The sequence below is a fragment of the Ranitomeya imitator genome, chromosome 6 (assembly GCF_032444005.1).
Source record: "Ranitomeya imitator isolate aRanImi1 chromosome 6, aRanImi1.pri, whole genome shotgun sequence".
In the NCBI taxonomy this organism is placed as follows: domain Eukaryota; kingdom Metazoa; phylum Chordata; class Amphibia; order Anura; family Dendrobatidae; genus Ranitomeya; species Ranitomeya imitator.
This window is the reverse complement of record NC_091287.1, coordinates 419,401,360-419,415,981: the sequence shown is the minus strand read 5'-3', so window position 1 is coordinate 419,415,981 and position 14,622 is coordinate 419,401,360. Positions and strand designations below refer to the sequence as shown.

Here is a 14,622-nt window from a genome sequence, read left to right as displayed (position 1 = left end):
TTTTTTTTCTGTATTTTTTTTTTTCCCCATTAAAGATGAGCCCCAGTATTTGTCTTCCCAGTCTTACATGGCAGATAGCAGTCTAAGTGAAGAAATGAGCCAGTTTGACTTCTCAACTGGAGTTCAGAGTTTTTCTTACAGTTCCCAGGCCCCAGTAAAGACTCAGAGAAGCCGAAGAACACAGGTATTGGGTTAAGTCTGTATCCTTATGTGACTTGAGCTGCGCTTCCAGTGGCCAATGACGGCCGTTAAGACATTCATGTTGATACATAGAAGCTGATGGGCAGGCATTTTAATAATATCCTTTATAGACTGGTTTCTCGCACTTCCCATGTTCCCATGACCTGGAATATGTTGGTTCTGTGTGCATAGACTGTCCTTGTTCTCGGCAGCACAGGATGATGAGAGCAATGATTTTTAAAATGAATTTTTTAATTAATAGCATATATTTTTAATGATCGATTTGAGAAAATATGGCAAAAAATGTTGGTTATTCATAGTAAAATTTGGTGCAAGTGAAAAAAGAAATGGAAAAGTTCTAAAACGTTACTAGATACATGTCTTCGGTGGCGTGATCTTCCTTTGCGTGATGTTGATCAGTCATAATCAGGCAGTAACACATGGGGGAAAGAACATGCCCTCCTCCCCTCGCAGATCTATACAGCAGAGCTGAGTTATGTATGAGACACCTCCAGATTTCATCTCATTCCTACATTCATTTTCAGACCCCCTTATATGCAAAATTTACGATCTGGTTCAGGCTTCAGATTTTTCTTTTGTGGTAGTGTCCTACCCAGTGATATAGGCTGGATGTGAGCTCTGTGTGTATCCAGGATGCTGCTGTCTTCACTTTTTTTTTTTCATGTACCGACACAAATATACTGTACATTACTCTACATGTTCTTACCTCCTTGTCTAGATGTTTGTTTTTCTTTATCCTCCAAGATACTTTTTCCCTCCCGCAGCAGATCATTGTCCAACCCCTTCTTTCCTACTATCATTACGGCCAAATTCAGCCTCTTGGCGATGGTTGGAGCCAGCTTGGTGTAAGGCGGTGTTGTCATACGTGCTCCAGGAGCGTAAAGTATTGTTTTATGATGATTCCATGATTTTTCACTTAGCATGTTATCATAAATTCAGTTATTAAACAATGTTTAGTGTCAAATCACTGGTTTCGATATTTTCAATGAGAGTGAACATCATATAAGTGTGGAAATGCCATCACATTTGGCTTCTTGTTTTGTTGCTTTTTAAATCCTATAAGAAAGTGGTTGAATCTGGCAGACAGTGTCTCCCCAGCCTGAACTGATGGCTAACAATCACTAGAGTAGTATTAGGCCAAAGGGTTTATCTGCCCTATAATAAAAAGGTCAAAATTCTGCTTCCACTCATGGCCATAGTTACCTTTCTTGTCTCAATCATACTATCCACCAGTCGACTTATCAAATTACTGCGGCTTTCGGATGAACGCTAACCTAACATTTTGGTTGAAGCCTTAGTAAGTCCGTCATATCAGGCAGGAGTAAATGTGATTCAAGTCTGCCTAGAATATGGAATTTCCACCCTTCCTTGACATAGCTACAGGCACACTTCATCCATAAATGCACATGGTCACATCAAATGCAGAATCTGTGAAAAATTGGCGAGTATAATTGCCTCTCATTGACTCTATTAAAAACAATAATGTTTAAATCGGCCATCATCTTCCGGGAATGATGCCGACTAACACATAAGTAGGGACTGGGTGCATTATGTCCAGTAATAGAAACCCCAGGTCCTACAGGATATAGGGATATGTCCACTTTAGAAAAGCCAGGTAGGCGGTTAAAGGCACATGATGGCTGATTAAATGAGCCCTCATCCGCTGGGAAAGATGCAGGCTCAGTGTGGGAGCACTCCTCTAAGGCAGGGACACGATATATGGCGAAATTGTACATCATATGTCGTGAAGGAGTTAAGAAAATGAATGTATACATTCTTTTGTTCAATATGGAATACATATCCTCTGTGTCATGTCTAAATGGAGTTTAATTTATTTTCATATGAAGAATGTTTTATAACTCCGGAGCTCCTGCAAGCCTCAACCTATTATCTCCTTTCCCACCATCCTGTAGAATGTAAACCTGCAAGGGCAGGGTCCTCGCCCCTCTGTATCAGTCTGTAATTGTTGGTTTGCTTACTGTAAGTGATAAATAAATAAATTAATAATAATAATAATAATAATAATAATAAATCATAATAATTCAGCACTGTTCTGACAGGATCGCAGCTCTGAAGCCCAGACCCCAGAAGATTTTATGGAGTTTGAAATGGATGAATTAAATCAGCATGAATCCATGGCACCTATGACTGGTCTGATTAAACACATGCAAAAAAATGACTTCACACCAAAAGTAGAGGAGGTATGGAAAAATTCATGTTTTGGATGCCTTGAAGGGTTTGTCTCATGAACAAGGTTCATGTTAATTAATAGATCTTGGAATAATAATAAGGTTCACAATTTAATTAGTTAAAAAAATATGTTCCTATGCTAAGATAATTTTAAAAACGTGCCCCTGCTATGTATTGTCTTTTTTGCTGCGTTTGACCATGCAGTTCATGGTCGGCACTCACTGCAGCTCCTGTCCAAGGGAGGAAGCATGAATCCGTTATGATAAGTGAATATACAGATGACACAGCAGGAGACTCGCAGATTCTTCTTTCTGTAAGGTAACACAGCTTCCCACCTGTTTTATCACAGAATCAAGGGTTTCTGACACTTCTAGCAGCCCTCTTAGATAATCATAAATCAAGTAATTTACATACGAGCTCTGTGGCCGCTGGAGCTCAGAGTGTTGGAGACCCATCAGAAACAGTCGCTCCTGTGATAAAACCAGCAGAAAAATCTGATCCCTCGTGTTTCGTTTTTCCAGAGTAGTTAACAAAGTGAAAATGGAACTCTAGATTGCTCAGGCAGAAAATCTACAATTTTTACTATGACAGATTGTAGGTACTACAGTAATGATTTTGTAAGGGGAAGAAATCAATTGGGCGTCTCCTCAGTAACGGGTCCTGAACCGTCAAGGCTGTAACCTAAATTACAGGGGGAAGCTTAATCCCTTCCCGACCTGTGACACAGCGTATGCGTCATGAAAGTCGGTGCCAATCTGACCTGTGACGCATATGCTGTGTCACAGAATGATCGCGTCCCTGCAGATCCGGTGAAAGGGTTAACTCCCATTTCACCTGATCTGCAGGGACAGGGGGAGTGGTAGTTTAGCCCAGGGGGGGTGGCTTCACCCCCCGTGGCTACGATCGCTCTGATTGGCAGTTTCACTTTCAACAGCCAATCAGAGCGAGTTGTAATATTTCACCTATTATAACTGGTGAAATATTACAATCCAGCCATTGCCGATGCTGCAATATCATCGGCCATGGCTGGAAACATTGATATGCCCCCACCCCACCGATCGCCCCCCCCAAGCCACCGATCTGTCCTTTACACTGCTCCGCTCCCCTCCGTCCTCCTGTCCGCTCCCCCCCGTGCTCTTGTCCGCTCACCCCCGTGCTCCAATCACCCCCCGTGCTCCAACCACCCCCCCTGCACTCCGATCCACCCCCCCTGCAGTCCGATCCACCCCCCTGCAGTCCGATCCACCCCCCGATGCTCCAATGCACCCCCCCGTGCTCCAATGCACCCCCCCGTGCTCCGATCCACCCCCCGTGCTCCGATTTACCCCCCATGCTCCGATCCACACACACCCCAAAGCCCCCCCCACCCCCGGGGTCCCCCCCAACCCATCATACTTACCGAGCCTCCCGTGGTCCGTCCGTCTTCTTTCCTGGGCGCCGCCATCTTCCAAAATGGCGGGCGCATGCGCAGTGCGCCCGCCGAATCTGCCGGCAGATTCGTTTCAAGTGCATTTTGATCACTGCGATAAAACCTATCGCAGTGATCAAAATAAAAAAAGTACTGAATGACCCCCCCCCCCCCCCTTTGTCACCCCCATAGGTAGGGACAATAATAAAATAAAGATTTTTTTTTTCTTCCACTAAGGTTGGGGTAAGAACTAGGGTTAGGGGTAGGGTTAGGGTTAGGGTTTCGGTATGTGCACACGTATTCTGGTCCTCTGCAGCATGTGTACAGCGATTTTTGTTTTCCATAGGTTTACATTGAACTGTAAACTCATGGGAAACTGCTGCGGATCCGCAGCGTTTTCCGCAGCGTGTGCACATACCTTTAGAATTAGGCTATGTGCACACGGTGCGGATTTGGCTGCGGATCCGCAGCAGTGTTCCATCAGGTTTACAGTACCAAGTATACCTTTGGAAAACCAAATCCGCTGTGCCCATGGTGCGGAAAATACCACGCGGAAACGCTGCGTTGTATTTTCCGCAGCATGTCAATTCTTTGTGCGGATTCCGCGGATTTTTACACCTGTTCCTCAATAGGAATCCGCAGGTGAAATCCGCACAAAAAACACTGGAAATCCACGGTAAATCCACAGGTAAAACGCAGTGCCTTTTACCCGCGGATTTTTCAAATATGATGCTGAAAAATCTCACACGAATCCTCAACGTGGGCACATAGCCTTAGGGTTAGGGTTGGAATTAGGGTTGTGGTTAGGGTTAGGGGTGTGTTGATGTTAGGGTTGTGGTTAGGGGTGTGTTGCGGTTAGGGTTGGGATTAGGGTTATGGCTACAGTTGGGATTAGGGTTAGGGGTGTGGGGTGGTTAGTGTTGGAGTTAGATTTGAGGGGTTTCCACTGTTTAGGCACATCAGGGGTCTCCAAACGCAACATGGCGCCACCATTGATTCCAGCCAATCTTGTATTCAAAAAGTCAAATGGTGCTCCCTCACTTCCGATCCCTGACATGTGCCCAAACAGTGGTTTACCCCCACATATGGGGTACCAGCATAATCAGGACAAACTGCGCAACAATTATTGGAGTCCAATTTCTCCTGTTACCCTTGTGAAAATAAAAAAAATGCTTGCTAAAACATCATTTTTGAGGAAAGAAAAATGATTTTTTATTTTCACGGCTCTGCGTTGTAAACGTCTGTGAAGCACTTGGGGGTTCAAAGTGCTCACCACATATCTAGATAAGTTCCTTGGGGGGTCTAGTTTCTAAAATGGGGTCACTTGTGGGGGGTTTCTACTGTTTAGGCACATCAGGGGCTCTGCAAACGCAACGTGACGCCCGCAGACCATTCCATTAAAGTCTGCATTTCAAAAGTCACTACTTCACTTCTGAGCCCCGACGTGTGCCCAAACAGTGGTTTACCCCCACACATGGGGTATCAGCGTACTCAGGAGAAACTGGACAACAATGTTTGGGGTCCAATTTCTCCTGTAACCCTTGGGAAAATAAAAAATTCTGGGCTAAATAATTATTTTTGAGGAAAGAAAACATTACTTTACACGTGCTGCGCCGATTCTTTGGAATGCACTACCTAGGTTAATACGATTATTCCCCAATCCCCACAGTTTTAAGCGTACCCTAAAAACTCACTTGTTCAGACTGGCCTACCGCCTCAATGCATTAACCCAACGATCCCTGTGTGGCCTATATATATATATATATATATATATATATATATATATATATATATATAAAAAACAGGTTCCTCGCATCATGTTCTCATACACTTTATGCAGTTAATAGCCCTCTGTGTCTGTACTGCTACATACTTAGGCAGTTAATTGGTTCATGCAGCTTTACATGAACACCCGAGCCTTACATTATGGCTGGTCCGAATAACTAAAGCAATTGTTACCATCCACCTCTCGTGTCTCCCCTTTTCCTCATAGTTTGTAAGCTTGCGAGCAGGGCCCTCATTCCTCCTGGTATCTGTTTTGAACTGTATTTCTGCTATGCTGTAATGTCTATTGTCTGTACAAGTCCCCTCTATAATTTGTAAAGCGCTGCGGAACATGTTGGCGCTATATGAATAAAAATTATTATTATTATTATTTATTATTTTCACGGCTCTGAGTTATAAACTTCTGTGAAGCACTTGGGGGTTCAAAGTGCTCACCACACATCTAGCTAAGTTCCTTTCGGGGTCTAGTTTCCAAAATGGGGTCACTTGTGGGGGGTTTCTACTGTTTAGCCACATCAAGGGCTCTGCAAACGCAACGTGACGCCCGCAGAGCATTCCATCAAAGTCTGCATTTCAAAACGTCACTACTTCACTTCCGAGCCCCGGCATGTGCCCAAACAGTAGTTTACCCCCACATACGGGGTATCACCATACTCAGGAGAAACTGGACAACAACTTTTGGGGTCAAATTTCTCCGGTTACCCTTGGGAAAATAAAAAATTGCAGGCTAAAAGATCATTTTTGAGAAAATAATTTTTTATTTTATTTTCATGGCTCTGCGTTATAAACTTCTGTGAAGCACTTGGGGGTTCAAAGTCCTCACCACACATCTAGATAAGTTCCTTTGGGGGTCTAGTTTCCAAAATGGGGTCATTTGTGGGGGAGCTCCAATGTTTAGGCACACAAGGGCTCTCCAAACGTGACATGGTGTCCGCTAATGATTGGAGCTAATTTTCCATTTAAAAAGCCAAATGGCGTGCCTTCCCTTCCGAGCCCTGCCGTGCGCCCAAACAGTGGTTTACCCCCACATATGGGGTATCCGCGTCCTCAGGACAAACTGGACAATAACATTTGGGGTCCAATTTCTCCTAATACCCTTGGCAAAATAGGAAATTCCAGGCTAAAAAATCATTTTTGAGGAAAGAAAAGTTATTTTTTATTTTCATGGCTCTGCGTTATAAACTTCTGTGAAGCAGCTGGGGGTTTAAAGTGCTCAATATGCATCTAGATAAGTTCCTTGGGGGGTCTAGTTTCCAAAATGGGGTCACTTGTGGGGGAGCTCCAATGTTCAGGCACACAGGGGCTCTCCAAACGCGACATGGTGTCCGCTAACAATTGGAGCTAATTTTCCATTCAAAAAGTCAAATGGCGCGCCTTCCCTTCCGAGCCCTGCCGTGTGCCCAAACAGTGATTTACCCCCACATATGAGGTATCGGCGTACTCGGGAGAAATTGCCCAACAAATTTTAAGATCCATTTTATCATATTGCCCATGTGAAAATGAAAAAATTGAGGCGAAAAGAAATTTTTTGTGAAAAAAGTACTTTTTCATTTTTACAGATCAATTTGTGAAGCACCTGAGGGTTTAAAGTGCTCACTAGGCATCTAGATAAGTTCCTTGGGGTGTCTAGTTTCCAAAATGGGGTCACTTGTGGGGGAGCTCCAATTTTTAGGCACACGGGGGCTCTCCAAACGTGACATGGTGTCCGCTAAAGAGTGGAGCCAATTTTTCATTCAAAAAGTCAAATGGCGCTCCTTCCCTTCCAAGCCCTGCCGTGCGCCCAAACAGTGGTTTACCCCTACATATGAGGTATCAGCGTACTCAGGACAAATTGGACAACAACTTTTGTGGTTCAGTTTCTCCTTTTACCATTGTGAAATCAAAAAAATTGTTGCTAAAAGATAATTTTTGTGACTAAAAAGTTAAATGTTCATTTTTTCCTTCCATGTTGCTTCTGCTGCTGTGAAGCACCTGAAGGGTTAATAAACTTCTTGAATGTGGTTTTGTGCACCTTGAGGGGTGCAGTTTTTAGAATGGTGTCACTTTTGGGTATTTTCAGCCATATAGACCCCTCAAACTGACTTCAAATGTGAGGTGGTCCCTAAAAACAAATGGTTTTGTAAATTTCGTTGTAAAAATGAGAAATCGCTGGTCAAATTTTAACCCTTATAACTTCCTAGCAAAAAAAAAAATTGTTTCCAAAATTGTGCTGATGTAAAGTAGGCATGTGGGAAATGTTATTTATGAACTATTTTGTGTCACATAACTCTCTGGTTTAACAGAATAAAAATTCAAATTGTGAAAATTGGGAAATTTTCAAAATTTTCGCCAAATTTCCGTTTTTATCACAAATAAACGCATAATTTATTGACCTAAATTTACCACTAACATGAAGCCCAATATGTCACGAAAAAACAATCTCAGAACCGCTAGGATCCGTTGAAGCGTTCCTGAGTTATTACCTCATAAAGGGACACTGGTCAGAATTGCAAAAATCGGCCAGGTCATTAAGGTCAAAATAGCCTGGGTCATGAAGGGGTTAAAGTGCGAGACTGCTCGCTGTACTCGAGAAAAGGGGGCGTGGTCAAGCTAAGCGAACATTCGTCCCCGAGGATTCAAACCGTTTGGGCGGGAACATCGAGCGCGCGAGATGCCTGTGAGGTAAAATTAGCTGTGAGGCGACTGGGCAGAGTAGAGCAGAGCCTGGGACGGAAAAGCAATTGGACAGGAGACTACCGACGGAGTACCGCTCAGACGCCGTTGTCCCGACTGACATTGCTGCTCTTGCGGAGACAGCTGCCACAGCCACCCAAGCTGAGAGCACTGACCGTGAGGGACAAGGTCTGTGAACGGGACTTAGGAATGCAGCGATACGACATAGCAAACCGGGCTGCCCGTTGTAAACTGTGTTTGGGCAGAGCTGTAGTGTTGGGACACTACCCGCTGAGGATAAGGACGTGTCCCCCTTCATCACAGCATCTGCTGGACCAAGACCCACCTCACGATCCCAAGGAGCTGCCGCCGACCACGAGAGAACACCACCAACATGAGGAGATATTACCCCATCTTCCTCAGGACTGTGACAAACTCCCACTGCGACGCAATCTAAGCAGCCCCAGTCACAGACAGGAGTTTGACCGTGACTGGCGTCTGAGTGATAAGTTATTATTAATTGAATTGTCTGTTTTATTTGTCCTTGTTCTTTAAGTTATCCCCATTAGCCATTTATGGTATTATGGAATATTGTCTCTCTGTTTTTCTCCCTGTGTGGAGTTTCTGTTGTTTAATATATCCTTACCACCCTTGGTCTGTGTATAGTCCGTTACTGCATCCTCCGTACCTGCAGATTCCTTACAGTTTTGTAAAATCTATCTCCACTCTGTTTGCATTTAGGGTAAAATGCCAGAAGACCTGCCACCATGGATGACCTTTTTACATTCCAAACTAGGAAATCCCTCCACTCCGTTGAACATACGCCTTTTCATTTCCAAGCTTGTTGTTAACACTGAAGAAGTAGGTGATAAAAAAACATTAACTCCGTTTTTTGTACCACATACACCTCTTAAAGGGAACCTGTCACCCCCCCTTCCCAGGCGTTTGAAACTAAAAGAGCCACCTTGTGCAGCGGTAATGCTGCAGTCTGACAAGGTGGCACTTTTAGTTATCGGTGCTGTAAATGCAGCAATAATCCGTTTTGTAATTTGTCCGAAATACCTGTCTTCAGTCCTGGAGGCAGGTCTTTCCCCTCCCTGCTGCAGACGCCTCACAGCCGTCACTCAAGTCTTCTTAGTGCCGGGCGCCGCCTCCTCGGCGCTATTTGTTTTGAAATCTGCCGGCGCCTGCTCTCTTTTGTCATGCCTGGGGCAGAAGCAGCGAGCACTGCCCGTCTGTCCTCATATGCAGTCTCGCTGACTGCGCCTGTGCGGCCGCCCTGCTTGTGAATCCCAGCCCCTCAGTGTCTTATGATTTATTCACACTGCGGGGCTGGGATTCCTGGGCATGCGCACTGCGACCTGGGTGAGTGGCTTAGACACGCAGTGCGCATGCCCAGGAATCTCAGCCCCGCAGTGTGAATAAATGGATATATATATATATATATATATATATATATATATATATATATATATATATATATATCCATGATATGTGAGACTTGTCTAATGCCTAGCTGTGGAAAAGAGAAGTAAAGGATTACCAGAATTCACACCTAAATGAAAATGGATGAAAACCAAAGCAGATGATAAAATATGTGATGTTAATTGGTTAAAGATTTTTCTGTTCATATGTTTGGTTTAGTTGAGTGCGCCAAATTTTTCTTTGCGCCTTTCCTTTTTTCGATATGTGTAGTTAGGCAGCTCTTTTTGTTAGATTGCTTATTGGTCCTTGGCCTCATGCGAAATATGTTTTAATATGTTAATTGTAAAAGTATGTGTATACCTACTTTATCTGAGCATCATAGTACACACTTCATATACCTGCGTGACAGCTTGATCTTGTGTTTTTAGGTTTTCCGTCCCTATGCAAAATTTTGGATTGGGCCAATATTACAGCTGATTGCGTCTGGTAACAATGGTGGAACAGGCATTCACTACATGGTTGTAGAGACTGTTGTGACTCTTCTTTCTTGGTCTGGGGTTGCTACACCTACTGTAAGTAGTAGCTGAGGCTCAGTAAAATTTGAATAAACCCGTTAATAATGACCATGATTTCTAAAGGATTTGCTGCCACATAAATGTTAGTTTAATGTAAAAATATATTTGTTTTTCAGGGGATGACAAAGGAAGAAATCTTGGCTAACAGATTGCTTGAATTTATGATGAAGAATTCATTTCATGAAAAGAGAGCTGTGTATAGACATAACCTAGAGATCATTAAAACTGTGTTGGAGTGCTGGAAGGATTGTCTTTGTATTCCATACAGGTATGTAGAGCGGTTGTAATGGGCGTTTCTTCATATCCATACACACTTAAATGTTTGCAAATCTGCTGAAAATGTGACTTACCGTAGCTCCTAAAATGTTCAGACTTGGGCCGCTTTCACCAAAAAGCTCATGTCACCAGTATCACAGGAGAATGGACCGTGATGTCCTGACTGGCTAGGGTCTCTGGACCCAAACTCAACAGTCTCATGGGGTGTTTACATGCTGAGGAACTCATGAGAAATTACTGTCAGAAACACTTGCTTTCATCCCACAGGCATCAGAAGTGTTTGGCCACTTTGGACCTTAATCAGCATACAGCAAAGCAATTAACAAAGGGAAAAAAATTCAAGTGTTGCAATTCCACCATCTTTTTTTCGGGGGAGGGGGTTGAGAGAGAGAGAGATAATGTTTTGTTTTTTTTTTTTTTTTTAAAGTGTTCATTTTGTGGTTAAGAAAAGATAAGATGTTCCATAGAGACATTTGCCCCGTATAATGCTGCACAAACGTTGATTATGGTCCCATAAGATGCTCCATAATGATATTTGCCCCATACAGTGCTGCCCAAATGCTGATTATGGCCCCATAAGATGCTGCATAGAGATATTTGCCCCATATGCTGTTGCTGCGATTAAAAAAAAAAAATAATAATAAATTACATACTTACCTCTCGTCGCTCAGGCCCCCGGCACTTGCAATATTCACCTGTCTTCGTTCTGGCGCCGCTGTGTATTCTGCGTCCTCTGCACTGACGCTCAGGCAGAGGGCACGGACTAACCACGTCATCGCGCCCTCTGACCTGAGTGTCACTGCAGAGGACCCGGAAGACGGAGCTGCGCCGGAACAAGGACAGGTGAATATTGCGCAATGCTCCCCCTCCCCATTATGCTCACCTGCTCCCGGCGCGGTCCCTTCACATCCCTGGTTCCCCGAGCGCTGACAGCTTCTTCCAGCGTTGAGCGGTCACCGTTACTGCTCATTACAGTAATGAATATGCGGCTCCACCCCTATGGGAGTGGAGTGGGGTCCATATTCATTACTGTAATGAGCGGTACCATGTGACCGCTCAATGCTGGAAGAAGCTGTCGGTGCCCAGGGAACCAGGGACGTGCAGGGACTGCACCAGGAGCAGGTGAGTATGTCACAGCCACCGCTCCCCCACCGACCCCCATGGGATAATGACTTGAGTATAAGCTGAGAGGGGCACTTTCAGCCTTAAAAAATGGGCTGAAAATCTCGGCTTATACTCGAGTATATACGGTAAATGATTTAAAATGTGTAATATTTGTAAAGGGGAGCAGGTTATTTTTTTCAAATATTTTTTATAATAATTTTTGCATGTTTAATAAGTCATCTTGGGGGGTCTTGAACCCGCATTGCAGTAGCTTGAACGCCTGTACAATGTAACAGTGCACATTCTATAGGCCTGGCTTCAAGGGAGATCTCACATGACAGACATGGGGCTCTTTAGAATGGCTGCCGATGGCCGTCAGAAGTGACGGCACCTAGATTGCTACAAGGTATGGAAGGCCTCTCATATAATAAGGCCGAAAATCATTAAGTGTTGGATGTGCAATACCCAGCTGCGGCCACTAGCAGAAGACGGAGCAGCTCCACAATGGAGTATTTCATGCTGGCTGCCGCCGCCACCGTGATCAGCGGGGGTTCCGGACTGATCAGACATTGACCTATCCTAAGGATAAGTCATCAGTGATAAAGTAGTGGACAACCTCTTTAACAGGCGCATGAATGTTAATTGTTATTATAATAATTATTATTCTTTTGTGCTGGGTACATAACAAGGCTGTCACCCTCGCAGCGTCAAAAGCTGCTCTTTATAGTGATGGCACATGGCTGCTATGGAAGGATGGTGGTCATCTCCAGGGGATATTATACAACACATTATTCCATTTTATTGATCCTGGAAAAGATTATTCAAAATTAGATAGACGCAGCAGATCATTCATAGCAGCAGATCATTTATAGCAACTAAAAAAAAGTGATTTCGGGGGCACATATTACAATGTGGCATTTATTGTGACCTCTGAAGAAAAAAAAAATGATTGTATACCTTTTTTAGATGTTCAGTTTTCATTCTGGAGTATCCCTTGTGTTTATAATTGTAATATATACATTTTGCACTGAGCTTTGACAAAAACTGTTTATTTCCATTTAAGGTTGCTATATGACTGTTTTTCTGGAACAGACCCCAATACTAAAGACAACTCTGTGGGAATTCAGTTACTAGGCTTGGTGGTTGCTAATAGCTTTTCTCCATATGACCCGAAATGTGAGATAGACTCTGACCGGTGAGTTGCCCTTGTTTTAAACAGGAGTTCCGTGTGTTTTATTTGGGAGCCAATATGTGGTCTAAATTTGGGGCAATAGATTACTTGGAATATATTTAAGAATTGCAAGTTAAGCTTTTTGTATAATTATTATTCTTATTAAAAAAAAAATCTAATGGCTAGCCTAAATATGAATTCACACACAATAATTTGCTAATACTAAACTTGCTGAATAGTGTGAAATCTTGAAAATAAGTTGGCGAATGTTTTGCTACTTTTTGCTAAATGGGATGGCTGGGATCAACAGTACGGCCTCTTCATTCTTGGGATCAGTGGTGATCCCAGAGGCATGCCAGTACTAACATGAGGGCATATTCTGACAGCATGACGTTTTGTAGGATAGTAGTACCCCTTTTGTATTCCTATTTTTTAAAGAGATTTTTAAATCCATTAATACAGAAACTTTTGCAAAATGTCAGTGTTCTTTTGCCTTTACGAATGTAAATTTTTAATTGACTTTTCAGCAGCTAACAGGAGCGTGAAAAGCTAACCGGAGTACTGCTTTGTATAATCATAAGGTTTCTAACTGCAGGCATCTACAGCAATAAACTTCTTCTTTCTAGTGAAACCCAGCAGCTCATGATAAGTTTCGTTACAGCGGCACTTCATAGGAAACTAAAACTTGCTCCGTTCCAATTTTGATCAAATAGCTAGCCATGTCCATGGATGTGCTGAGTTCTTCACTGGTCCCTAATAGAGTTTACGTTAGGACCCTCCACTGTAGATTTGGTTTAGACTTCGGCTGGTGGTCACCCACTGCAGCACCAACATCTAGATCCAGCTACATTTACATAATGGTGTCTTGAATGATTCAGAGCCCAATCATTGAGCAGCGCACAGGAAAAGTTTATCTCTGGTATATAAAATTATTTTCCTCCTCCTATTTTCTGTCAGAAAGAAGAAAAGGGAAAAGCTGTGACAGAGTAAAGATATAAATTGGCAGAAATGAATTTATTACACCCTTTCTGCCTGTTCTGCATTATAATGGCATAATTCCTACCATTGTACTTGTTCCAGTGCTATTAAGTAACCCAGGCTGACTATTCCTTTACTTTGACAACTAACTGAAATATTGTCTTTAATGATCCTGAACAGACGCTCATCTAAAACTAAAGTAGGATCTTTGTTTTTGGCATGTTAGGGTATGTACACACGCTGCGTCCTGGTGTGCGGATTTTTCCGCACTGATTTTGATAAATCCGCAAGGCAAAATCACTGCGTTTTTCCTGAGGATTTATTGCGGTTTTTCTGCGGATTTTCTGCGGTTTTTGTGCGGATTCTACTGCGGCTTTACACCTGTGGTTTTTTTTAATATGGAGCAGGTGTTAAACCGTTGCGAATTCCGCACAAAGAATTGACATGCTACGGAAAATAAACCGCTGCGTTTCCGCACGTTTTTTTCCGCAGCTGTGCACAGTGGTTTTTGTTTTCCATAGGTTAACATGGTACTGTACACCGCATGGAAACTGAAAAACGCTGCGGATCCGCAGTAAAAACTGCGACATGTGCACATGGCCTTATAGTGGCATCATCTGTTGTACTGGGCACATCTTCTCTGCATTCTTATGCGCATTTAAATGACTTGTCCAATACTTACACAACCCCTTTTCAATCAGTATATTCCCTCATGTAAAATAATAACCTATACTCCCCTCCGATGCTAGCAACGCTTCAGAGAAGATGGCGCTGGCTCTCCCGGGGCCCAGCAGTCAATCAGCGGCTACTTACCTTGGATAAAACTTTAATGTGGAAGATGTGAGGGCTGCTGCTGT

The 14,622-nt window shown here is 43.3% G+C and overlaps 1 protein-coding gene across 1 annotated transcript in view; it reads left to right on the top strand.

Annotated features, from left to right (window-relative positions):
- Positions 1-14,622, top strand: part of PRKDC (protein kinase, DNA-activated, catalytic subunit) — a 448,603-nt gene that overhangs the window by 272,712 nt on the left and 161,269 nt on the right. The window contains exons 46-51 of the mRNA XM_069731310.1: positions 36-184; positions 2,262-2,402; positions 8,978-9,097; positions 10,090-10,233; positions 10,353-10,504; positions 12,680-12,811. Of these exons, the coding sequence (XP_069587411.1) occupies positions 36-184; positions 2,262-2,402; positions 8,978-9,097; positions 10,090-10,233; positions 10,353-10,504; positions 12,680-12,811 (838 nt within the window). The remainder of the gene's footprint in view (positions 1-35; positions 185-2,261; positions 2,403-8,977; positions 9,098-10,089; positions 10,234-10,352; positions 10,505-12,679; positions 12,812-14,622) is intronic.